General features: G+C 37.5%; 2 protein-coding genes across 2 annotated transcripts; one reads left to right on the top strand and one right to left on the bottom strand.

The window, feature by feature from the left end:
- Positions 1-6,447: 6,447 nt before the first annotated feature.
- LOC102083044 (uncharacterized) lies at positions 6,448-16,983 on the top strand. The gene is made up of 6 exons (XM_019351158.2): positions 6,448-6,530; positions 6,594-6,714; positions 10,719-11,453; positions 11,822-12,214; positions 12,765-12,881; positions 13,395-16,983. The coding sequence occupies exons 2-6, from the start codon at positions 6,637-6,639 to the stop codon at positions 14,469-14,471; spliced, it is 2,400 nt and encodes a 799-aa protein (XP_019206703.2). The 5' UTR covers positions 6,448-6,530; positions 6,594-6,636; the 3' UTR covers positions 14,472-16,983.
- Positions 15,711-18,110, bottom strand: LOC106097439 (uncharacterized). The gene is made up of 2 exons (XM_019356112.2): positions 17,768-18,110; positions 15,711-17,052 (listed from the first exon to the last, which is right to left on the bottom strand). The coding sequence occupies exons 1-2, from the start codon at positions 18,053-18,055 to the stop codon at positions 16,726-16,728; spliced, it is 615 nt and encodes a 204-aa protein (XP_019211657.1). The 5' UTR covers positions 18,056-18,110; the 3' UTR covers positions 15,711-16,725.
- Between the last annotated feature and the right edge of the window lie 8,983 nt (positions 18,111-27,093).

Genomic DNA, 27,093 nt, shown 5'->3' with positions numbered 1-27,093 from the left:
CACCTAAAACCAAAGTTTAACACATTTTAATCTTGTTTCAGTCGTTTTATAAATAACTTGAAGCTCAGTCTCTGAGAACAAAAACAGAGTCTGTGTAATTCTGTAAACACTCGAGCATTGCATGTGTTGTTCATGCTGTCTGCACTGTGACTTCATCTGTCATATTTATACTTTTCTGTAAACTGTTTGTGTTCAATAAAGGTTAAAAACACTGAGGCTCTGACAGTAAAAGTCCTGAAAGTGTTCTTAAAGCTGTGAAATGGAGCCACAAACACTGCACACCAGAACTGATCTGGTTGTTTCCCAGCTTATTTATTCCTGATCTGTTTGTGATTCATGTGGCTTATTGTGACCTGATAAACTCTGTGTTCTTTATTTAAAAATGTCTGAAATATCTCACATCTGTAGACAGATTCATCAGAGCTCACATGTTTATTATAACTGTCATGGTCTGTGTGCTGGTGGGCAGGAAACGGACCCAATATGCAGACTCACGGAGGCGGAGACTCAAACTCAAAATGCAGCTTTATTTACAGACAGGGCGACACAAAAACTAAACTGGGAAATACTAAAGCTACTCACAAGGAAACACAGGGAGGCGCACACAACTATGAGGGAGAACGCGACAGAGCACTGAGGGAGACACTGACCTAAATACACAGACAGAGGGCAGAGACACAAGCGGGCATCCAATAAACTAAACTGAACAACCATAGAATAAATAATGAACTAACAAAATACAAAAATACAAGAAAACTAAGAATGCTGGGTCAAAATGACCCAGGACCCTGACAATAATTATAATCTTTTAATAATAAAACTTGACATTAATCACAGAGTTGGGACAGTTACTGTGACTGAACCATGAACAGTATGAACAGTGACTCGTTAAACATGTCTGCTGCAGCTGTCACAGAGTCGTCTATCAGTGATACTCAGATTACACCAGATTACAAACATGTCTAATCTCTGTCTCAGAGCTGAGATTTTCTCTAAATGTGATTAATTTTTATCCAGTAATGGCAGAAATAATGACATCATCTTACAGCTCATCAGGACATCAAATATTAACTGAACAATTATTAAAAAAATAAAATCTCATAAACTGCAGCAAAAAAATGTTTTTTAAATAAAACTTTTAATCTTTCAAGACGTTCAGTTTTAGATCTTTATTTAAACTCTACTGAACAAACTAATTAAACCAGTAAGGCAAGAATTCATGTTTGTTTCATATAATGAAGAAACACAGATATTGTTGGATTTTTAGGATTTAGTCTGTCAACAGTTCTCCAAATATATTTTAGCATCGCTCTTATTTTACAGCGTTCACACCGTCGTGCACGCCTGCAGCTTCTAAAAGTTTTATCTCAAAACAGGATTTCTGTATTTAACACATCACTGAGACCCTTTGTGACACAAAATACACACTGATATATTTATGCATTTATAAGATTATAATAACCAAGCTGTTATCATCACTGTATTCATGTCCAAGCTGTCTTCAGGTGGACCTGTGATCAGTTTTATAACTGCAGCATTTTGAGATGAAAACATCCACAAATCAGAAGAACTTCCAGCGTCCCACAGCACGAGTTCAAACATTCACACAGAACAGAAATCAACTTGTTTTCTGCAAACATGACCGAGTTCTTATTAAACATGGATGAAACCCTGTAGCCCTTTAAAATAGCCACACCCACAGCAAATAATAATAATATAATAATGTTATAATATTTTCGGTGCTTTTTAAGGACAAACAAAGAGACTAAAATGTCACTTTAGTGCTTTTATTATTATTTTATTATATTCTTATTAACTGGTTTTATCCCCAAAGTCAACACAAAACAAGAGTAATTATGAATCCTTATAAACGTTTAAACTGTGTCATTATGTTACTGAAGAAAGCTTCTTTACCTCCATCACAGTGAGAGGAGAACATCCACCCAGCCCACAGACACCGTCTAACTCTGTGATCATGCAAACAAACTGCTTCAGCTTCTGTCTGAAGCCTCTGATAGAAGCTCTGGCACCATTAAACCTGTTTCCTGGAGCAGCAGGATCATGTTCCTTACAGCAGCACAGCTTCTTGGACGTCCTCCACCTGCTGCAGGCTGACGTGGTTGGATTTGCCTGCTTACATAATAACAAGATGACATCAGAGAGTCTTAGAAATGGACACAAACACCAACTTATCAGGACCAACTTAAAGTTTTATTGGAGGATGTTGCAGCTGGATAGTGTAGTGGTTCGGGAGTCACAAGTTCGATTCCCACCCGGTTTCAAGTAAGGGTCCTGGCTAGACCCCCCATGCTAAAAACCAACCCTGGAATGGCGCGGCTGTGTCTGCAGCCTGTCCGCAGCTCGGACACAAGAATTTCACTACATGTTGTACTCTGTATAATTGTGTATGTGACAAATAAAGGTTGTTTGTTTGTTTGTTTTTGTTTAGTTTGGTGTAAATGTTGAGTCTGATTGAACTTTGTACTTTCTAAAACCTCCAGTTTGCAGCTGCAGCTGTTAGTGGTCTGAGTCAGAGTAATCAGCACGACGACTTTATTTAAAAGAAGTTAAATATGAGGTTCTCAGAGGTTCTGCATCACTTTCAGTCATTCTCAGATTTCCTCATAAACATCAGTGATGAGTCAGGACATGTCTGAGCTGACTCAGCAACACTCGTGTGTGTTTGTCACACATGTTAGATTCATATAAAACAGGCTGACTGAATGTTGTCTGACTTCTGTGTTTATTGTGTTTGTGTGTCTGAGTTTCTCCTGCATACAAAACCATCTGGCAGCACTCAGGAGGTTTTGCTCTCCAATCAAAGGAAAACTGTAATATTTTTTTTTTTAACTAAACGTTTTTAAGTGGTGTTTAATTTCCTCCAGCATAAATCATCCTTTAGCCATGAGCAGACCAATCAGCTCACAAAGATCTGTTTCAGCAGGAAAACCCTGAATGTGGCTCATTTACAACAAGGAGGACAGGACACTTATTTCCTGGGACTAGTGAACCAACAACAGGACAGGGCGATATGGCCAAAAATATTTATCACGATATATATTTGAAAATTTGCGATAACGATATAACTGACGATATAATTGACACTAGACAAAATACTTTACAACTCCACAATTTTATTAGTGCAAAAAACCCCATCAATGTATTTTCACTTAAACAAGCAGCTGTTTTTTATGTGCATTAAAGTTATATAAAAATGTAACAGTGCAAATGCAAATTCCTTGCTGACAGTTTAACCAAAAGGCATTTCCAGTGGAAACGGGCCGACATATCCTCAGCATAACCATGTATAATATCCACAAAACTAAAAAAGAGGTTATACACACACAATACGGTAATATTATGTTAAAGCACAGTACCTATTACTCCGCGAGGCTCCTGACTACGGTAGCCGTAATGCGCCGACAATCCATCAAGCGTAGCTTACCTAAGTCGTACTAAAACATTTTTAACAGATTTTTGAGCGCTGGCTTTTTCCGCCATGTGCGTATGAAAACAAAGGCACTGCGCATGCGCGTTTTACACATATTCTATCGCGATATTTCATTTTCTTATCATTGCCTAACATTATACCTGTATTACCGTGAATGGTATGAAGGTATGATATGGCCCAGCCCTAGCCAACAAGCAAAATAAATTCATAAAAATAACAACAGTGTGACTCATAACTTACCTAATATCAGACCTCGTTGTGAATCCTCCATGATCATCCACCTGCCTCACCTGTTGTATTCTGCAACACAACATGTGTAATTTCACTGATAAAGATCATTTTATTGACATTTATCCTTCAGATCAACATCCAGACTCTCCTCGGTTATTTAACTGTTTTCAATTTATTTAACAGGACTTCAGCAAACTGATCTACAAACATAAAAGACTTCAGACAGAGTGATGACACATTCATAGGATGATGATGCTGACATACTTCCATAGATTTCCGTCCAATAACACAACAAGAACTGTGGAAAAGTTCACTTCAGAATCATTCACTTTAGCTAAAGTTATTAAGTTAGCTAAAGAGTTGGGATGCTGTGTAAGACATAAATAAAGCTCAAATACAAAGGTTTGGACAGCGTTTTGCATGTTTCCTTACTGTAGGGGTCTCTGCAAGCATACAGGGCTCTGAGAGGGTCCAAGATGACAACTTTGGAATTCTACTAGAAACAGTCGATCATATTTGTCAAAGCTGAATCCAGGGCAAACTAGGCTAAATTAGCGTTTTTAGCTAACAGCTACAATAAGCATAAAAGTTACTGTACAGCTATCATTTGTTAACATGACGCTTGTTCTTATACATGTAATACATTTATTACCAACCTGAGAGTTTATCCGCTGGTCATTCGACATGACGAATGACTTCTGAAGTCTTAATTCAGCTCAAGATGCTGTAGATTCCCGTCAGTGACACTTTCAGTCCGCTAGCAAAACGTAGTTCTATTAATCTGCGCTTGAACCGGAACCGGATGTAAGTCCCAAAAAACTGAATTTTGGAACTGAAATTGAATGGTGAGAAGTGAATCTGAAATTATTCGAGAGCTGAATTTTTAAAGGATAAAATACAGTTTCAAAGCAAATGAATTCATTTTCAAAAATAAAATTCAATTTCAATTTAGTGATGATCATTTTCAAACCAATAAACTGAATTTCAAATAAGGCTAATTCATATTCAGTTTTTAAAAGCATTTATTCAAGTTACAATTCAGATTCAATCCAAGCAATTCAAATTCAAATTTAACTTATTCAAATTCACTTTCTGATGGCACAGATTTCTGCCCATACCTTTTGTTCTTTAAAGAACCATTTGTAATAGCTAAAGAACCATCCACGAAATAAAAAGGTTCTTTGATGTACGATGGTTCTTTAAAGAACCATAAAGACATCTGAAGAACCATTTAAGAACCATAATTTTTCTGAGAGTAGGGTACACACAACAGACAACACAACGTATTTTCATCTGTATCATTGGGCACTTGCTTAAAACAAATGGATTGGTCATGGCTTGTTTTTTCTTCTTCTATTTTTTTAATCTTGTCAAACTTCACTACACTCTGGCAGGTTTGTGGTTTTATCAGTAAGAAACAGAGACGTCTGGAACACACAGATAGTTCATCTTAAACAGATATGAACTCAGCTGTAACCCTGTGACCGCCCTGCATGAAGTCCCAGAGGGGTTTATAAGGAATAAAGTCAAGTACAGTCAGTTTACATTCAGTAAACTCATGTTACAGACTTTATGTTGTCTAAAAGCACAAACAGCTGTGTCGTTGTGTTTGCATTCAAAGAGCGCTCTTACCGAGTACGAGGAGCAGGAGTGGCAGCAACATCTTCATCTCCGGTTAAAGTCCTGATAACAAATACACACAGCTGCTGACGCACTAAAAGTTTGGTGTTCTTAACTTAGACAGAGCAACCCTGATAATTTCCTGTTGATCCTTTGAAATAAAATATTTTTATAGCAAATGTCTTTCACAATTAAACTCAGTAGCTTTTTTTCCCAAACACATATGCAGGTGGTTACATATGGTTAAAATGATTCAAATGCAGTAAGTATACACGTTTTTCATATAAATATAGTCTATAACTTAATTATTGTCTGTAGCCCACATAATTACACACTTTAGTTACATAAAACATGTGAGTTTTGATGTTATGTACTGTATTGTAGCCCAATAAGTATAAAATCCAGAAAGCTACACAACATGGGGCGGTTCATTTACAAACACAAGTCTAACTTAAGTTTCACTGTTTTTTGTTAGAAAACAATCACATTGTTACAGCTTAAATTACACAAAATGTCAGAAATCTGCACTGTCATGAACAAAAATTTAAACCTAATTTTTCATGATTTGTTGGATTAACCCACTGAGGTCTGAAATACAACCGGCCATTTTTGACTCCTTTTGAGTTTATGTTTGTATTTCACCCTCAAATTAGTTCATTTTATTTTTTCCTTTGCCTTGTTTGGTATCATTCTTTTCAGCTCAACTGAATTTAGTTGTTTTTTCACTGACATACTGCATTAGTGTTACTGATCTGAAATCACACAAAGAACCTAAAATCCTAGTAGTATTTTTTACTGTAAAAAAACCCAAAACAGACATGTTGAGTAAATTTTTATAACTTGAAATGCAAATATAAATTGCACATTTTGTAAACATATACAACTATTTATCTAAAAATGCAGCCAATACACCTGCCGTTTTTTTCATTTTCTACAACCATTTAAAAATATTACTAAAACTAAAATGACAGAACAATCAGGTGTTGCAATAAGATGCCCCACAAATTATGTGTGCCAGTAAAAAAAAAGGTTTGTCCACAAAAAGACAGAGGAGAACAGCACAGGGATAAACCTGCAGGCCTGACAGCAGGAGGTGTATCACTCCGCTGGTTTTCTACTTAGTGACAGTGTTTACGTTGTATGGAGCCCCGCAGGGGACATGGGAGAAAAAAAAATTAAGACGGACTTTTGCGAGATCTCGCAAAACTAACTCGGGATCTCGCAAAAGTTTTGCGGGATCTCGCAAAACAAACTCGGGATCTCGCAAAACAAACTCGGGATCTCGCAAAAGATCCCGCTCCTTTTTGATAGCAGTTCAGTTGAAGGGTGCGGACATGGAGGAGGATTTAGAACATTTCTTGCGGTCAAGAGAGGTCCCACACGACGACATCATGCACATGCAACAAGACAAAGTACGTATAAACAACAAAGTATTAAACACCGCGGTTCAAAAGGCGAGTAACTTGTTGAAAAACCGAGGTCGTATATGCATGCCTTTAATGTTAACTCTTGTAAATATGTTCAGGTTCATTAAACATAACTCGTGAAGTGCACATATGTTTTGAAATTTCAAATCGTGTCCAAATTCATTGGCTGCATCCTCCTGAGGACCCGGGCTTCGTGGTCTACGTGGGCCAGGTCCTCAGAAGGTCGGGTAGGCCGGAAGTTGGACGGTCTAGCCTTTTGATTAGCGTCACCGCTGTCTCGGTGGAGTTTAAGAAACTCGGCCGTCTGCTCCTTGCTATCTAAAATATAACAGGACACTGGCGTAAATTCTCGACCATCTCACGCTTCTGTTTAATCAGTTTTCTGTTTGACGTTTATTCAGCGGTGTAAAAACCAAGGAGGAACCCACCCGGGGGATTAATAAAGTTTTATTTTATCTAATTTAATCTAATAACTTTAATCTCAGCCAAACCGTTTACTCACGATCAAATAAAACGCTGAAAAATGCCAAACAATAACATTTTTAGGTTGTCTAAGTGTTTTATATATTACGTTTAACCTGAGTAGCAAAAGTCCGCAGTGATCTGAAAATGATGTGCCGGGAGTTTTTTTTTTTAAACTTTATTTATCACATTTTACACATACAGTCAAGTAAAACAGGAATCACATAAAGTATAACAATGTGGTATTACAATGAGGAACAAAGAAAGTGACAGGAACAGTGAAACAAAAGTGAGTACAAAAAGTAAAGTAAATTAAGGGGAACACAAATAAACAAAAGTTTGCAAGAGCCAAAATCAAGTTAGCAGTTTCAAACGGTTACAGATGTTAACAGTCTTGAGAGCCTTAGTGTTTTTTGATGAGGAGATTGTCCTTATATATTGTGCAAGCTCCATTTTTAATACAAGAAGTTCAGGCTTTCTGCCGAGGACTTTGCGTTTGTGTATGTGAAATTTTGCCAAAAATAAAACCAAATTTATAAAGAAGAAAGCATCATTGTCCTTGTCTTTAAAATTATAATAGCCAAAGATAACATCCTTATAGTATAGTTGAAAATTAGGGAGAACAGAGTCAGTAATAAATTTGTGGAAGTCCTTCCAGAATTTACATGTAAATTTACATGACCAAAACAAATGAGAAACTGTTTCAGGTTGCTCTTGACAGAAGGTACAATTTACATTTATTTCAGCCACAAATTTGGACAAATATTGTTTGGTGGGGTAAAACCTATGAATCAACTTAAAGGAAATCTCTTTAATTTTGTTCGTTAAGAAAAACCTTTGTGGTAAAGTCCACACTTTTTTCCATTCAATATCTGTTACAAAATTGGCCCAATAAAATATGACTGATGGAACAGAGACCATTGCATCCTGAAAGAGAGATCTTATTCTGGTATTTATAGACTTATGAGAGGAAAAGCAAACATTGCCAAGGGAAGAATGTAATACATCCGGGGGAGTGATCTGTAGTGGAGCACTGTGGGGGCTTCTGAGTAACATGGACAGATCAGATGGGATGGCATCGAACACTATTGAGAATTCTTTAGGCGTTATCGGTACATTGTATCTCCTGAGGAATTCAGAGTAATTATATAGGAGTCCATCTTCTTTATATAACTGACTAACCAAGATTATTCCATTATTAAACCAGTTATTTAAAAAAAGCATTTTATTTTTATAAATGATATTGCAGTTATTCCAAATAAAACAGTTTTGTGGAGAGAAATTGTGTTTGTAAATCAGTGCCCATGCCAAAAGAATTTGTTGATGAAAGTGAGAAAGTTTCAGTGGTATTTTTGGAATACTATAATTGCAGAGCAGTAGGAAGTTAAGGCCGCCTAAATTAGAGAAGACATGATGATAAAGTTCCAGATAGAGGTGGGATTTTTTAAATACTTTTTAATCCAGTTTACTTTAACCCTAGAACACTATCGCCGGGTGATTTACACCCGGGAAAATACATTTACATGATTTCTCTCTCCTGCAGCTGTTTGCGTGTCGAGGAGCCTGTGCCTTCACCAGGGAAGTCTCAAATTTCCCAGGAATGGGTGGACCAAAGACCAGCTTTCCAGAGTCATTATTTTGTTTTAGGAGGGGTTTTTTTCATTTTGTTAGACATGGCACAGTTGAAAGTAAAAGAAGACCACTCTAATTTGTCATGTGTTGTCATATTTTGATATATTTGATTACTTTTTAGTGGTTATATTATATCGGGTAAAAATCACCCGGCACTAGTGATTGTGTTACTATTTATAGCGATAGTGTTCTAGGGTTAAAGGTGTTGTTAAGAGCACCGAAATCAATAAAATTTATACCTCCTTTATCATATGAATTTAAAGCTACTGATTTATTTTTCCATAAAAAATTGTATAATTATTTGTTAATTGACTTACAGGTTGTATTATCAACATGTAGTGACTGGGCAGCATAGGTTAGACGGGAGATGCCTTCAGCCTTCGATAGCAGAACTCTTCCCTTCAACGACAGGTCTCGCTGTAGCCAATGATTAAAGATTTTTTGGGATTTATCTATAATAGGAGCGAAGTTTGTGGAACATCTGGATTGCTCATTTTTTATCATTTGAATTCCAAGGTATCTTACAGAGTTTCTTACAGGTATTCCATGAATTGAAGTTGCTAAACAACTTTTAACTGGTAGAAGTTCACATTTATGCAGGTTAAGTGAAAGCCCGGAAGCTTTAGAGAATGGCTGTATATTGTTAATGGCCACTGAAACTTGCGAGGCGTCTCTGAGGAAGAGAGCTGTATCGTCTGCCAGCTGACTTATGAGTATTTCTCTGTTAGCAATGACCAGGCCTTTTAAAGAACTGAGTTTAATGTGTGAATTAAGGAGTTGCACAGAAAGAAGGAATAAATATACGGATAGGGGGCAACCCTGCCTCACTCCACGCTTTAGAGAGAATCTTGGGGAAGTACCAGAGGCAAGCTTTATGGAGCTGTTACTATTGGAATACAGTGTCCGAACGGCATTACAGAAGGACTGACCAAACCCAAATTTATTTAAAGCAGTAAAAATAAACTCATACTCTAAGGAGTCGAACGCCTTGTAAAAGTCTAAAAAAAGAATAAGACTATCATCCTGTACAAGTTCTGGGTAATCTGTTATGTCTAAAATTAATCTTATGTTGTTTGAGATATGACGATTCTGCATGAAACCAGACTGACTCTCATCAATAACTTTATCTAATACAGATTTCATTCTATTAGCCAGAATTTGTGCCAATATCTTATAATCATCATTCAGTAAAGAGATTGGTCGCCAATTGTCTAAGAGCAAAGGATCCTTTCCTGGTTTTGGAATGAGGGTGATCAAACCTTGACATAAAGTGGGAGGGAGTGCACCTCTATCCATACTTTCCTTAAAAACTTCTAAAAGAAACGGGGCTGATGTGCCGGGAGTTGTGCCGTTCTCGGCGGCTTCAGTGACCCTCGAGCTCTCGGCTAGCTATCGAGCTGGTGGGTAACAGACGTCAACGAAAACGTCGAAGCACTTGCAAATATGCGATACCTTGATAAACCAAGCAGATATTTCAAGTGTACACACCCACGTTCTCGCCTGAAAATATGTTAAAAGTTTATTTTGTGACCCAGAAAGATTAATAACAGTAATTTTAAAACTTATTAGCGGCCGCCATTAGAGGAAACTGGAGTTTGGCTGGGCCGCGCTATGAATTCTGGGATATGGTGGGCCACGAAGCACACACCCGACCCATCCTTCAAATTCGGTGAAAAGGAGGACGCATTTGTCCGCTGCATTCGGAGGAGTCTACGAATTTGGACAGCCTTCGGCGCATCGCTGTGACGTAATCTGTCTACAAAAGCGTCCTCAGGAGGATGCAGCCCATGAATTTGGATGTTGTTTGGATTAAGAACTCTATTTCTAATACAGTTAGCATTCCATGTGTGCTAGTGTGGCATTAATAGCATTTCTCTAATGTTTTATGTCTGCAGGTGGATAAGGCAGTGCTGTCCGTCATGACTGATGGACAAATGGCAAAATACATAAGGACATATGGTGACAGAGTAGCTGTCAAGTCCTTCTGTCAACAAACTAAGTACAGCACAGATAAAGAGACTCTTCTGCAGAACCTAAGAGATAAAATTGCGGCACGGAAAGTAAGATCAAAAACCAAAGGAGTGCTGTGTGGTTCATCAGGCGTGTTCCACAAGCAAGGTGAAGGGATGGCAAGACAGAGAAATACTGCAGGAGAGAAGACCTGCAGAAAAATAGAAATCGGATGGCTTCATTTTAGCAGTAATGAATACCGTCAAGTGAGAACCAGAAATGGTGGAGGAACAAGACATGCAACTGTGGAAAAAACTACAACTGTAGCTAAGATTTTGGAAATGGGAAAGGACCTGTTTTTTCCAGATGGGAACTCGCCAAAAGGGAGAGTTGAAGACTTTGACATTGATGTCTGTGATTTTAAAAGAAATCCGATTCCTTTAGATGACACTGTTGGCAAACTTTATGAACAAACCAAATTGAAGATCCTGAGATTTTACATTTGCATGAAAGATGAAACACCGTCAACAGTTCAGTCCTCATCTGTAGAGGATTTTTCTGTCAGCATAACTGAAGAAGATTCACCGGTGACATTACTTGGATCTGACAGTGAGACAGATGATTTTGTCCCAGATCTACTTGACCATGGGGATTCATCTGACAGTGACACTGGCAAACAGGTTTGTTAAAATAAGAAAGTTATTATTAAAAATAATGATCACTTTAAAGTTACTGTATTTTGTTGTGTTTAGTAGTGCTTGGTGGTAACGTGCGACATTTTCTAATTTCGTTGTACTATTGTACGTCTGTGCAACGGCAATAAAGAGTTGTCTTATTCAAGTGCTTTATGTACATCTACGACTACTTTCACTTCTGTAGGATGAAATTATTCCAGGAATTTTTTGTTGACTTGTGTGGTAAGGTACATTTAATACATCTGTGAAAGAATTACAGCTTTGTATTCATTAACATGTAGTAAATGATTGGCTGCTGAAAAAATAATTGAATTATGTTCGTTTGTTTCTTGTGTTTGTTTTCTGGTTCACAGATTCACAATTTCCAGATGGAACCCAATCCAAAAAAACTGAAATCACTCTGTGAGGCAGTGACAACACAAAGTCCAGGAAAATCACGTCATATGCATTCAACCCCAACAGACATTAAAAACACTGTCGTGGGACAGTGGCAGCAGAATGACTCAAGTGATCATGATTTCCCTGACCACTGCTCTGAAATTATTGATCTGACCAGTATCGTTCCTAATAAATCCTTCAAACTAGAGTCCCGGGACAAACTTCAAGAAGATTTGGAATTTCGTTTTCCAGACATAGACGAAGCGGATACGGTTCTATGGAATCCTGAAGAGGATCTTGTCAGAGCAGATGGTGATGACACAGTTGTGATAACCCTGAATTATGTCAACAGTGAGGATCTCACACAGGTAAGACCATGGAAAGTTGTGGTTGATGTGGTTTATGTAAGTGTTACAGAATATGGAAATTTATTTATACTCAAATTCAATAACTTGCATAGTTCTGATTTTAAAAAAGCTGATCATGCATTCCTGCTTCGACAAAATTTAAGCATGTATGTTATTTTCTGTAATATTATTCTTTTGGATCTTAAAAGAAATAACCTACACTACTGTGACGACTTGCTCGATTTCTATTAATCAGAATTCATCTCTTGTTTGTTTAAAACTTGATTTTGTTGCAGCAATAATACAACATTTTAAGTAGTAAGACGTACATCAAGATCTGATAAAAACCTGTGGAATTCCACTGTAATATAGCTTTTTACTCTTGTAAGTGAGACATGTAGGCTGAAAATAAAGAGGTGTATCTTTTTCTTAAGACCTATTGACATATTTTGCAGACTTTTTAAGAACATTCATGATTTAGAATAGGCCAAGGTAGAAGATTGAAGAAGAGTCTTATAATCTTGAAAGGTTAAGGTGTCTGTTGTCAGTTAATGCAATACTTCCTTCTCAGAATGCCGACACAAATGGATTACCTATGGATGGTTTCCTGCTCCCATTGTCTTCAGCTAATGGCTTGCCCACACCCCATATGCAGTCAATACAGGAGGAAGCAACCCAGATTGCACAGGTAAGATGGATCAATTCAGGCAACCATAAACACCTATCTTTACATAATGTAGAGATGGCAAAATTGCATGCTATTTTCTGAGGATATGGCAGTTTGTGGGTCCATTTGAATTAAAAGGATATTGTCAGTTGAGAGACAATTCCAGTGTTTAATATTAAGATAAGATTAAACAGGAAATTTAGTCTTGAAATCAAATTATTTACATAACACAGCAGCAACACATTGTTTTGGTGTCACTATTGTGTTCTCTACCTTTTTTGCACAGTGAGTCTTCTCATACATGTATGAGCATGTAAAGAACACTTGTATAATTTTCTGAGGCATACGAGGAGATCCATCAGGCCAAAATGTTAATGTTATATATAAATTGTCAGTGCAAACATGGTTTGGGAATGTACAGCCCACTAAAATTAGACAAATAAATTTCAAACTTTTTCAGAACATTGATATTGTGTAATCTGTACAATTTATTTACATTTCTTATGGACTGTGCATGTTTTGTCTTGTACCCAGGACCATGGACTGAATTTAATCGCACAAGGTTTGCCTTTAGATTCAAGCAGCCAACTTTCCCCATCAAATTCAGGAGACCCACAGAGCCCCCGACGTGTATCAATTTGCAGGATAAAAGTTGTTGATGATCTTTTGGCTGTATTTATGGACAGTAGCATTATGAATGAGACTTTAAAGATGAACTTTGTAAATGAAAATGCTGTTGATGATGCTGGGCTGTCAAGGGAGGTTTACACTGTATTTTGGGAGCAATTTTTGGAACGGTGTGAAGGTGAAACTGAACGAGTTCCAAGGCTGAGGCCAGACTTTAGTGAGGCTGAATGGCAAGCAGTTGGACTGATATGGATGAAAGGCTTACTAGACCATGGTGTCTTTCCAGTGAGGCTGTCAAAGGCTTTCATTTTAGCCTGCATCCACGGAATGGACTCAGTTGATGTAGACATTCTGATTGCATCGTTTCTCAACTATCTCCCTCCTGTTGAGAGATCTGCTGTCGAGAAGGCTCTCCAAGGCACAATGGATGAAAATGATGAAGAGGACCTGCTTGACCTTTTTACAAGGATGGGTTCCCACTTCCTACCACCTAAGAACAACATGCAGCCTGCCATTGAAACAATGGCTCATAAGGCCATTCTCCAAGAGCCAAAGTATATAATGGATTGCTTCTCCACACCCATGGCACGTCTGCAGCTGAAACTGTCAGGCAAGGAAAGTGTGTTGTCTCTGTATGAGACAAAGAAGGCCACAGGCAAAAGACTAGTGCAGCTGTTTGAAACAACAAAATTGATGCTGTCTCAGGGGGAACAGACAACCTTTAACCATCTTCAGCGTTATGTTAAAAACGCTGATGAAACCAAAGCTGAGAAAATCCTGCGCTTCTGCACAGGATCTTCTGTGATATGTGTTGACAAAATTTTGGTGTGTTTTAATGCTGAAACTGGGCTCAACAGAAGGCCTGTTGCTCACACCTGTGAAGCTACCCTTGAAGTGCCATGCACTTACAGTTCTTATCCTGAATTTCGCACCGAGTTCGACAATATCCTTTCCAGCAATTACTTTGAAATGGACATCATTTGAACTTGATGAGTGTACTAATGGTTACAGCTGTAATTGTTATATGTATGATTATCCTTGAGTTCATAAATTCTGTCTTTTCTCATTTGTCATTGAAGCATTTGATATATTCAGCCGTATAGTAAGCTGTCACACATTTAATTTTCTGATGGCTTAGTTGTATGTTAGCTCAGATTTCACAAGGACTCTTTATTGTTTAAAATTCTTTGAAAATGACTGCATCTTTAACTTCTGTTGAAAACAAGGTTTGAGTTTATTGTTAGAGGGACAGATCACATCAAAATCTGCTGTACACATTGTCATTGTTTTCTTTTACTCCTGCCATCTGCCAGAATAAAGGCTCGCTTTTGTTTTAAGTTCAGTGTCCTCTCTCTCTCTCTCATTGTCTGCTTTTGGGTACGTTCTCTCAACACACCTGCATACCCCGCAGTGACACACATTGGCCTGCTGTTTATCCATCTAGAATGTTTTGTCGCGAGTTGCCTAGTTTTGTGAGATATTAGCTGTAGAGATCTCTTCCTTGTTGAAAAACTACATGAAGCTACATAAAGACATTGCTACTAAGCATTAAGTACCATGTGAAACGAGAAAGGTAGGCTTGTACAGTCAATATCTCTAAAATTGGGCAACTCACACTAAAACTGGCTTAACGAATACTACAGCTAGCGAACAGAAAAATGTGTAAATTTGAGTTTAGGGTGAAAGATCCATTAATATTAGCAAATAATGTCACTATGGTTGCAAAAAAAGTTATTGAAAGTTAATGATAAGATCCTGTTTACAAATTCTTAAAGCTGATGTAGCCTATAAACATCATCTTGTAACAATAAGTCCTATTCCCCTTGATTAGCTTCCAAAATGTTTACTAGTTGTTTTGTTAAAAAGCATATTGCCATCACAAGTTCTTTTTTGAAAGGACTTTGCCCATAATGTGACATACAGATGATCCACAATTATTTATACTGTCTTATGTAAATACAAATTACCAAGTAATGATTATCAGATTTAACAGTTTCTTGGATAAACAAGTTTTTATGCCAAGATTTCAAATTAAATAGTATATATGGTTAATTATGAAGTATTGCTACATTTTTGACAGATTATGCACTTCGGTCTACCCTTCTCTGAAATTAAAGTGCCTGGGAACACAGGCAGTCAATACACAGATGTTGTCGATATGCTTTTGTCATTTGCAATTTTTTAGTTGTCTGTACTACATACTCCCCCCCAAAAAATTAGAAATTGATTAGATTTCAGTTTATTTGTCCGGTAGTTCAACAACACATATCATCCTTTCAGAAGTGGCGAGTTTTGCAAAAATAGCATTCGAATGAAATTGCTGTTCATCAACAGTATAGGTGGGTGCAGAGAATTTATTATTCAGCTGATAAAATAAGCTTCAGATAAATTCAGTGGCCAAAAAAGAATGTTTATATCTATTTGAAATTCTAAGAGTTCAAAAGGTCTTGATTTAGTTCTTTATTTTTTCAGTTTTGTTTAACCAACATTAAAAACTAAAGCTCGCCTGGAATCAGAATAAGTAGTTAAAAAAAAAAATAGCAAAAATGACATGAAATAATTATATTTTTAGACAGAGAAACTTGAGTTTAGAAAAATGCCAAGGTGCCCCCCCTCAGATTATAATGCCCCTTAGTACCATTTCATGTAGCCTGCCAGTGTGACAGTGGGCGTTATAATATATATAAAGCAACAAGGCATAATAGAATATCTCTTCGATTTTAAACTGTATTCTAGCCAACATCAACAACTAAACATTCCCGTCATTAACAAATAGAGATGGTGTAAATAAATACCAACTCACCATTTAAAAATTATTACAAAATACTCAACATAAACCACCATTATCTTAGTAAACACTGTACATTAAAACTCCTAACACATTAAATTAAGACTTGTGTCTTATGTTTTGATCCATGTATCAAGCCAAATAGACAGGTAAAGTAATTCGAAGTAATACACATAGACATAGAACTTGATAACATTTGACAGAAGATTACAATGTTTTTGTGCTAAAGAACACTCAGAATATCATTAACAGGCAGAGACTCCCCTTTATACTTTAGTTCACTCACCCTCCTGGAACACAACAATAAATATTTCTATATAAGATATTCTCATAGATGACTGTGTACAAGAAAGCTTACAGTTTACAGTCTGTTTAATATCCAGAAGTTAGCTTTCTCACATATAGCACAGGTCAATTTTGAGAAACGTTCTCTGCTGCAGTGTATGCAATTTACACTAATGCCATGATGTTCTCTCTTAAATGCATGTACAAGTTCACAGCCTGATATGGGTCTGTTGGTGGAGTCAGATGGGACTCGGTCATGAGGATATTGCATAGTTCATACACATCGGGGTCACATGGTTTGGTCAGTCGAAAAACACACTCAGTTTTACACATTTCAACATGTTCTTCTTCAGTGGGGCAAAGGAAGTCTCTTGTCCCGTAGAGCTCAGGTAATGTATACATTACATTAGGTCGACCACTGGGGATATTGATGTTTGTTGATGGCCTGATGGAGTGTGCATTCCAAACCTGTGCAGTGTCATCCAGCTCATCCTGTTGAAAAGAATACAGACATTTAAGAAATGCGATCGTATGTATGTATATACATATACGCAGATCACGATGAGACAACTCACTCACTGAGAGGAAGGTTTCTTATATTTATGCAATTTATTATTTTTAAACAATCATGTGAATTTTTGTAATCATGTACTTTACCTAATGTCATCTGTACAAGTGTTTCACACACTAACTCCTGTTACTGTTATGCTGTGATATTTTACATTAGTACTATTAGTCTTATTACTACCTGCTTGGCTCATCTACTCCCCTTATAATAATCAATTTGTTTTATGTCACTGATCATTGTATTTTGTATTTGAAAGTTATTTGGATATTCCAATCAAAATAATTCCAAATTGTAAATAGTTAATATTATAGATGAGAAATTTTCATATGCCATGTCAACATCTTCAACATAGATGTTACTGTAGTCTTGGTTGTTGAGCTCTGCCTTAAGGCGGCCAATTGCTTAAGCCTAAATTAAAGTATTTACACAATTTTTCATTTACTCCCTGCTCCTGTCAACCTCTTCTCCCTGTCTTGTCTCTTTCTTCCTGCAAGTCTCTCCATTCCCTAAACCTGGCACAGATCTCATCTCTCACAATACTTCGTGTATTACCTCTCTATCACTTCCTCGGTTTCCTTTATCTCTCACTCACACACGCATGCATCCATACACGCAACAAAACATATTTTATTAACTCACCTGGATGAGTCCCATGCAACAAAACTGAAGGAGGTTTTTGTCCAGAAACCCACCATCAAAGTACCCGTTGTCTCTGATGTCTGCAAATAAGGATAACCAGAACTCCAGACACTGGCTGCGAAGAAAACGCCACCAGTATTCAATCCTTTGATTGGCGGTACTTGCTCCCTCCAAGTAACTCTCAAGGGTGTCGTTAGGAGCCACGGGCACAAGGAAACGCTGAAAGCCTCTAACATGTCCATGTCCCCTGTGGGGCTCCGTAACGTTGCAAATGTGCCTCTGTGACATTCATCAGTGCCCTCACTGACACACAAAACAAAACAACGACTACACAACAGAACAACTACACAAGACAACACAACACATAAGTAAACACTCCACACTAAACGTCACAAATCTCCCACATCTAAAAACTCTCTCTCTCTCTCTCTCTCTCTCACTCGCTCGTTCTGTCTCATTGCTGTTACCGTCACTCCCCAAAATTTCCCCTCTTCCTAAACAACCAAATCCCACGTGTTGACTTTTTTTTTTAATTGGTCGACATGGTACATTTTTCCACCGATAGGAAAGAGGTGGCTTTTTTTTCCTTTCTTTACTGTGTTTGCACTGTCCTTAGAAAACGCTTAAATCACACACACACACAAAAACGTGATGACAGTATTTAGAAAAAAGTGTGGCTTATATATATTATCATAACTCTGGATTTACTGGCGTGTAATTAAAATTTAAAAACTTTGAAGTCTGAACTTTCAATACGGGCTGAAACAGAGACTCAGCGTGGCTGCAGCTTGTTGCTATGTCAGCTTACATCAGTCATGTGATTTGGAGGTGCAGCATGTCCATGGACCACAGAGGGTTAATAACACTCACCTTCATTACATTTCCAGAGTGTAACATCCAACCAGCTGTGTAAAATCCAAAATTCCCATGGTGTTGTTCAAAATGTGCTCTGGCAGAGTCATAAGCATCGCTTGCTACTGAAAACAAGAAAAAAGCTGGTCCTGCTATGGGCTGAACCATTTGTTAATGGTGGAGGGGGGGAACGCTATGCAATATATTCAGTTTTAGCATTTATATTCACAGTTGACTGTAACTACGCTCAAACTGTTAATGCTATATTATTTTAATAAACAACATTATTATATGCAAAACTGGGGTGGCACTTGGGGTGGCAAGGGATCATTTTAGGGTGGCACTTGTGACCCCATGCCACCCTTCTAGATATTCTGCTCTCATTTAAAACTAATATTTATGAATTAAACTTTAAAAACATCAAAACTGACAGTAGGTTTTTAAGCCTCGTCAAAACATTTTCATACATTTACATCGTTTTGTATTTCAGGTTTTCTTCTTCACACCTGCAGCGAAAATGTGCAGTACTGTTTGACTCACTTGTCATATTTCGAAGACATAACTTTGTTTGTTTCTTATGTTTTTGTCTAAAATTAAAAAAATAGAAAGAAAAAGAAAACTGAATAACAAAAAACTTTCTATTCAATTGTAATACATTTATGTATTTTGGATTGTTGTTACATGTTTTTCTTAAATATTAAAAAAAAAAGTCTCATATGTAAAGGTTTTCAAACAAAACACTGGAATAGCTCCCAAAAAATGTACTGTACCATAAGAAACTGTAAAATATTCATTAAACTAAACGGATCATCAGAGGAAGCTAAAGTGTTGGTCATCAAAAATATGGTGGATCTACAAAAATATCAGTGAGCAACATGATCTGGACTCTAAAAAAGGCAACAAACAAACACACACTCACTTCTGAGACAAACATCTGGAAGAAACAGCTGCATCCATCAGACAGGTGCAGAATATGATCAGCTGGAACTAAAAATATTTAACTATACAGATCACAATACACAGGAGTATGAAACACACCCAGAAAACAGCTTCTTCTCTAATATCAATAATGACTGCTGCTATTGTACAAATGAACAACCAGCAGATTAAAACTGAGAATAAATGATCAATTTTCCACTTTAACTATAGAAGTCTATAGATTTTAATATGATTAATAAGGAATCTAATCCAATTTTCACATCCACTCAGTGTCACTGTCTTATCTGAAACTGTGATTAACAGTGTTGGTCAAGTTACTTGAAAAAAGTAATCAGTTACTAATTACTGATTACTTCCCTCAAAAAGTAATCCCATTACTTTACTGATTACTTATTTTCAAAAGTAATTAATTACTTAGTTACTTAGTTACTTTTTAAAAACACGATTTACAACCTGAATAGGTGATAAAGTGATAGATCTTTCAGCCCAATTCTACTTTTTCTGCATAATCCATCATGCAAAATGTAATCAAATGGAAAAGTCTCTTTTTAAAACTTGTTTTATTAGTTTTAATCTTTTAACTTGATGCATGAAGCAAAAATTTAATTATATGCAACATTCTCTGACTGGAAGAAATTTGTTTAACATTTAAACCTATTTTCTGCACATTCCAGCACATAAATTTTTTTTTTTTTTTTGTTTACACTCACTCTTTCAAATAGATGCAAGTAAAACACAGCAGAAAATAAATAAAATCAAAGACTAGCGGTCCTGTTGCTCTATTTTCACCTGTATAGCAGGAGTGGGGTAGGCGGAGGTTTACCCTGGTGCAGGTGTGCCGCAGCGGTCAGTGGAAGAATCCGCGAGTTTCTCTGTGAATTTCACATTACGTGGTAGCGCACTCCCGCTGCTTGATTGGAAGTTTAGGGGTTTTTTTGCTGCAAAAAGAAGTTTTCTTCCCACGCACAACGGACACTAATGTTTTTGTCACTTTTTATGGAATCAAACTCAAAGTAAGGTCAGTACTTCCACGCTTTAAACGCTGCACGCTCATACTCTCTCCCGCACTCGATATATTATCCATTGCTGATCTGCACACAGCTGTTGTCACGAACGTCGCACTCGCTTACGTCACTGTCATGAGACATTCTCGCAAAATATCATGGTTTTAGTAACGCAGTAACGCAGCGTTCCTACGGGAAAGTAACGGTAATCTAATTACCGTTCTTGCAATAGTAATCCCTTACTCTACTCGTTACTTGAAAAAAGTAATCAGATTACAGTAACGCGTTACAAGTAATGCGTTACTGCCCATCTCTGCCTGTAACACATGCTGTTAGTTTTGTTTTCTGTCATTTAGAGTCTTAACTATTTCCTTTTATTTAGATCAGATCAGTGAGTTTGTAATCATCCAACTAAAGAAGAATTAAACTCAGTGGACAAGATCATTTTAACTCACTTCACTGTGCACGCTCTCACTCCCAAAGCGTAACATTTTACGCTAGGTGACAAATCGTCAACATATTACGTTTTCGGGCACCCAACACGTTCCTAAATGATGACATCGGAAAACTCAGGACATATGAGAACCGTTTGGACTCAATCTACACATGTTTGCTCTTTTCCATAAAATCGCTTGGGAAAACGCTATTTAACGTCATTACAGTGCTGGTTAAGGTTACGAATAAGGTTATGGTTAGGGTTAGGGATAACGTTAGGTTTAGGGCTGCAATACAGGGCTGGAACATCTATTACCGCGGGAGCGTCATTGTTACGGTCCTGAGTCTGTGGACTCAGTGTTTTTCTGTTTGTATTAAGTTTTCCTTGATTTCATGATGTGTTTTGATTTCTGTTGTTAGTATCCCTAGTTCCTTGGCATTTCTTGTGTTCTAGTTCTTAGGTTGTGGTTCTGTTACTTCTGTTCAGTTTCCTGTTTTACTTTGAAAGTCTGTGTACTATGTCAGTGTGTTGAGTTTTGTCTCCCCTTGTCCTGTGATGTCTGATGAGTCCCAGCTGTGCTCTCCTCCTGTTTCACATTCCCTAATTACCTCAGTATGTATTTAAGCCCTGTGTTTTTCCCTGCCTGTTGTTGTGTCCTCCACATTGGTTGTGTGTGTGTTCATTGTCGTCTACCGTCAGCATCTCCGGTCTAGTTAAGTTTAAGCTGTTGTTTATGTAACGCCAAGCGTGATTCTCCAGCAAATAAAGCTGCCGTTTAAGTTCATGCTTTGTCTCCGAGTCCTGCACGTGGGTCCAGCCACTGACAGCCACACAACTCACCGTGACAGTCATTCCACTGGATTTTATCCATATCCCGGCGTGTACCATAAGAACACGGAAGGTCACCTTTCGCGTTCCTCAAAAACACCGCGGGACGTGAAAAAACGTCGGGATGTTACGCCTCGGGAGTGAGAACGGGCTCGCTGATAATACTTTAACTCATGATGCATGTGTACAACCTTTCAAAAACTGGAGGAAACATATGGGCTCAAATTGTGGTCATAAATATTTTGTACTTGTAAATCAAATGCGTATTTGTGAACTGAGTTTTGTAACCTTGTAAACCGAAATATGTGAAAATTGTATGTTTGTGCATCTACAGATGAGAATTTGTGTGTGTGTAAAAAAGATTTGTTTTTGTAAAAACTATTTACATGAGTTACAATTTTTTTTGTTAAGATCTGCTTACAGATACAAAGCAAAAAATTATGTGTAAAACTCTGCGCACAGGTTTCCTGGCTGTGTGTGGATTTAAACTACACATACAAATTTTTATCCAATTTGTTTTCCTTTCAGCTGATTGGTCAATGTCATGTCAATCACAAATTTAACAATCCAATGAGAGAACAGATGGGTTTGGCTGTTGGAGAGGTGCTTTAGTTATCTGCAGTCATCATGTTCAACATCCAGCTGATGACTCGCAGCGTGTAGAAAACCTGGACTCCTGCATTAGAGCTGAGAGGTTTCAAACATGATCAGAGATCTTGCCGAAACATTTGAGATAATAAATTCAAATAAAACACATTTGAAACGGTTTCTGCCAAACAGAAAATAATCTGAAGTGTTTTAGTATCTTTGCTCTCCACATCACTCATAAACTTAAATATACCTGGAACACTGCACTGCTAACATAAAACAGTTAAGAAAAGATAGAAGACATTTTTGCTCTTGGAACAATCTGCTACAAATATAGTTTTTAATTTAACACTGACCTATGTCACACATGTGTCTACAGATAGTACACAACACAACGTATTTTCATCTGTATCATTGGGCACTTGCTTAAAACAAATGGATTGGTCATGGCTTGTTTTTTTTTCTTCTATTTTTTTAATCTTGTCAAACGTCACTACACTCTGGCAGGTTTGTGGTTCTATCAGTAAGAAACAGACGTCTGGAACACACAGATAGTTCATCTTAAACAGATATGAACTCAACTGTAACCCTGTGAGCGCCCTGCATGAAGTCCCAGAGGAGGTTATAAAGAATAAAGTCAAATACAGTCAGTTTACATCCAGTAAACTCATGTTACAGACTTTATGCTGTCTAAAAGCACAAACAGCTGTGTCGTTGTGTTTGCATTCAAAGAGCGCTCTTACCGAGTACGAGGAGCAGGAGTGGCAGCAACATCTTCATCTCCGGTTAAAGTCCTGATAACAAATACACACAGCCGCTGATGCACTAAAAGTTTGGTGTTCTTAACTTAGACAGAGCAACCCTGATAATTTCCTGTTGATCCTTCAAAATAAAATATTTTTATAGCAAATGTCTTTCACAATTAAACTCAGAGGAGAAACAACATGTACCGTCTACACAACTGACCGTGCACTGCTTTTAGTAACATGTATTTGCTGCTCAATGGGATTAACATTCTGCTCTCATTTAAAACTAAAATTGAGAAATTACATTTTAAATTTTACAAAACTGATAGTATCCCAGATAGCAAGGAAACATTGAAACAATGTTGAGTCAATATCAGGCGACGTCATTGAAGCAACGTTGAAGTGTGACGTTGACCCAACGTCACTCTTGCACCCATTTTTAACGTTGAAACAACGTCAGGTTTTGATGTTGAATCAATGTTGAAACCTGACATTGATTCTACGTTATATTTTCTAACACTGTTGACATTGAAACAATGTCAGATTCTGATATTGAAACACTGTTGAGCTGTGGTATTGATTTTCCACCTCTTTCGCACAGTTGCTTTTTATTGAAAAAAAAAAAAAACAAAAACAAAAAAGGTCAATAGACATGTATCATTTGCAAAATACTTTATTAAAAGACAAAGTTTCCTATTTACATTTCTATGTTTCACGTCACTTTTTATCATTTACTCCGGGATGGGGATGGATGATGTGCGTCCTGCGCGCCACCCGTACGATCTGGAGCATATCTGAGCCATTTCTGGACTGCTTGAGCAAAGACCAACTCAGACATAGAGTTCGCCCCTACCTGCTGCGCAAGGCCATCTAGGACAAAAATAGACACACACACAAAAAAACAAAGACAAAAAAAAGGGAATTAGAGCACATGAATAAGCTCTTGTTAATTGTCTTCAGCAGGGAGAAAGTATGTAAACTCCTAGGCTGATAAACATGAAAGTCACCAGGCGGAAATCAGCAAACTGCCGCATTTGATTCCCAAAGAGCTATAAGCTGAAAATGTGATATGTCTTAGCATGGTGTGCCGTTTTTTTTTTTAAAGGATACACGTGTATCCTTTAAAAAAAAAGAAAGAAAACATGGGGTCCTCGGGCTGTACAAAGTGTACAACCCGAGGACAAAACAAGCCAAAAACCAAAGACTCCATCTCCAGATTAACCGGACATGAAAGTCTTGTTATTAAGAAAGACAAAGTAATATAGCAAAAACCAGACATAGGAAATGTGAAACGCACCCAGCACATCAATTGATCCCTTTATTGTTCACTTTAGGCTCATAAAACTACAATAAATGTTAAAACTTACCAAATATGCATCTGCACAGCGCTGTCTCTTTAAATGCCCTTTTTTGCTTTGTCTGGTCCTTGGTTTTTTCCCCTGCCCAGTTGAGTACAGAGGCCAGCTCCTTTGTAATGGCATAAACCATTACACGGCGGACTCGCACCTCCAGTGTGGTCCAGCAGCACCAATCAACGCAAAGCGTCTCACCTATAGACACATTTTATGAGATGGAATTAGCGTGTCTCATGTCTTAAATGTGTATGCAAGTGCTTGTGTGTTTACTTCATGTAATTGATGATAGAAACATGTCATTTAGTTTTCCCTAAAGCCTGATTTTCAAGTCATACAAAGAATAAACCAAAGTATTGGCAGTACAATGTATTTCTATTCCCTTTTGTTGGATATTCATTTGTTAGTTCTTGTAACTGCTAAAAGTGTTTACTAGTTTTTGCCTGTCACATATATTTGTTATACCATGTAAACTGTGAAATTCCAAGATTTTCAAACTTGCCTTGTAATAGTGGCCTCACAGAGTCTCTGGAATCTACAGAAAAAAAAAAAAAAAAAATCACAACAAGATGACATTCAGGAGTATAAATTGGGGATTTTTTTTAGATAAGAGTACAATGACATTGTGATGCTTTTTTAAAAGCATACCATCTATAGGGAAGACATCAGACTCTGCATGCTGGCGAGATCGCAAAGCTGTGTCGGTTTGTGCCGGAGTGGCGAAAGGTGCCGGAAGCTGGGTGGGGCATTATGATGGTTGCTATCAGTGGTCTGGGGGGCAGACTGTGGAGTGATGAGGGCTGTTTAGAAAAAGATAATTTTTTAAGTATTTAAGAATACAGACAACTTGTCAGAAAAGTTTCCTCGTGTCAGACACAGATATGTACACAGACACTAGTCAGTATTTTATTACCTGGTATTTTCACTCGAGGGGCCTGGGGAAACCGTTTTTTTGTAGGCTGCTCATCCTCTGAGTCCATATATGTGTACAGGGGATTTGGTCTAAAGAAAAGAAATTAAAAACGGTCTTAAGTAATTGTAAATATGCTTTTGGCATATTGTTTCCTAAAGTTAGTTTGATTTCTAACAACACACACAGGAAACAGAGACGTGCAAGAAGGTACAGTATACAATGAATTTTTGAAGTGCACAAGTGTACACGGCTTTGCATTTTTAAAAAGTTTACAAACTTCCACTTTTTGGACTATATTATGTGGTGATATTGCAGTATGCATGCACCACAGATATGTATAAAAGACAAGATCATAAATTCTTAACAATCAAAGATATGTTTGTGAATAAAAAGGTTTTACTTGTGCTTTCTTTTAAGCCTGGTCTGGGTTTCTTCTTCGGACTGAAGGTCAGACGTATCACAGCGTTCACGTGGATATCTCTGACGACTGCGTTCTGCTTCGTGAAATGTGCCTGGAAATACAAACACAACGTACGGCCAGACATACATTACGTGTGGACAAAAGGTGCAAACGCATAGAAAAATCAGCGGTTTCAAAAATACGCTGGTACATGTGGACGTAGCCTTATTCATTATACAAGGCACAAACGGAAAGTCATGTACGCGTGCAACGTACAGTCACGTGGGCATGCTGCGTGAGCATTCAAACTGAGTCTAAAGTTTTCGTGTGCGAATTGAAGCGAGTGCTCTCCAATCATCAAAAGTAACAAAGTCATTGAACACGTTTATACAGTTAACTTTACGTTTATCAATCATATATCACAGATTTAGAATTTTTTGTAGTACTAAGCAACTACAGAGCGAAAGTCTGGGTCAAGCGCCTTTGTTCCAAGAACAAAGGAAACCTCGAAGCGTTAAAGCTAGCTTTGTAAGGGAATATAACGAAGAAATTATGAAACGAAAATCTTTTCTTTCTTGATATACTTTGTTCGCAGTGCAGTTTATTTGTTGACGGATTGCAAGAAGTAGACACAATTTCGGACGTAAATAACAGTAAAAAAAAACTCGTTAATGTACAACATTAACGAGTTTTTTACTGTTATTCAAATGTAAACATGGAAATAACGAGTAGGAAAAAAAAATCATTCATTCTTACCTTATACTAATCGTGGTGCAGGCCAGCGCAGTGCATGAACTGATGCCTTCTCCGGTCAATTTCGCTGAGAGTAAATCAAATGTCCCGCTCTACTGTAGAAGACAATGAATACCTGGGGGGATGTACCAATGTGAGAGGGGTGCTGCGGAATAGTCCAAGTGATCGCTGCTTTAATTTCCCGGTCAACTATACATAAATTGCACGTAGACACGATTTTTTAAAGCTGGTGAACTAGACCAAGTCATTGATAACAAATGAACAATAAATCTACTTTCTCTGGTACTTTATACCCGATCAGTTGCAATGCAATTTAATGCTCAACTACAAATCGATGGTTTTTGATGGTGACCGGAGCCGAATGATCGTCAACTATAAATAGACGTTTTCTCGACGTTGTTGTTGTCACCTGGTCGACTATAAATAGATCAAATATCAATGACAAAAAAACAACGGTGAATCAACATCGTTACAACGTCTCTATAGTAAGACCGTCGGTTTACCACAGTATTTCA

Source organism: Oreochromis niloticus, linkage group LG5 (assembly GCF_001858045.2).
Source record: "Oreochromis niloticus isolate F11D_XX linkage group LG5, O_niloticus_UMD_NMBU, whole genome shotgun sequence".
Classification (NCBI taxonomy): Eukaryota; Metazoa; Chordata; class Actinopteri; order Cichliformes; family Cichlidae; genus Oreochromis; species Oreochromis niloticus.
Note: the sequence above shows the minus strand (reverse complement) of the source record. Positions and strands in the feature narration are given on the sequence as shown.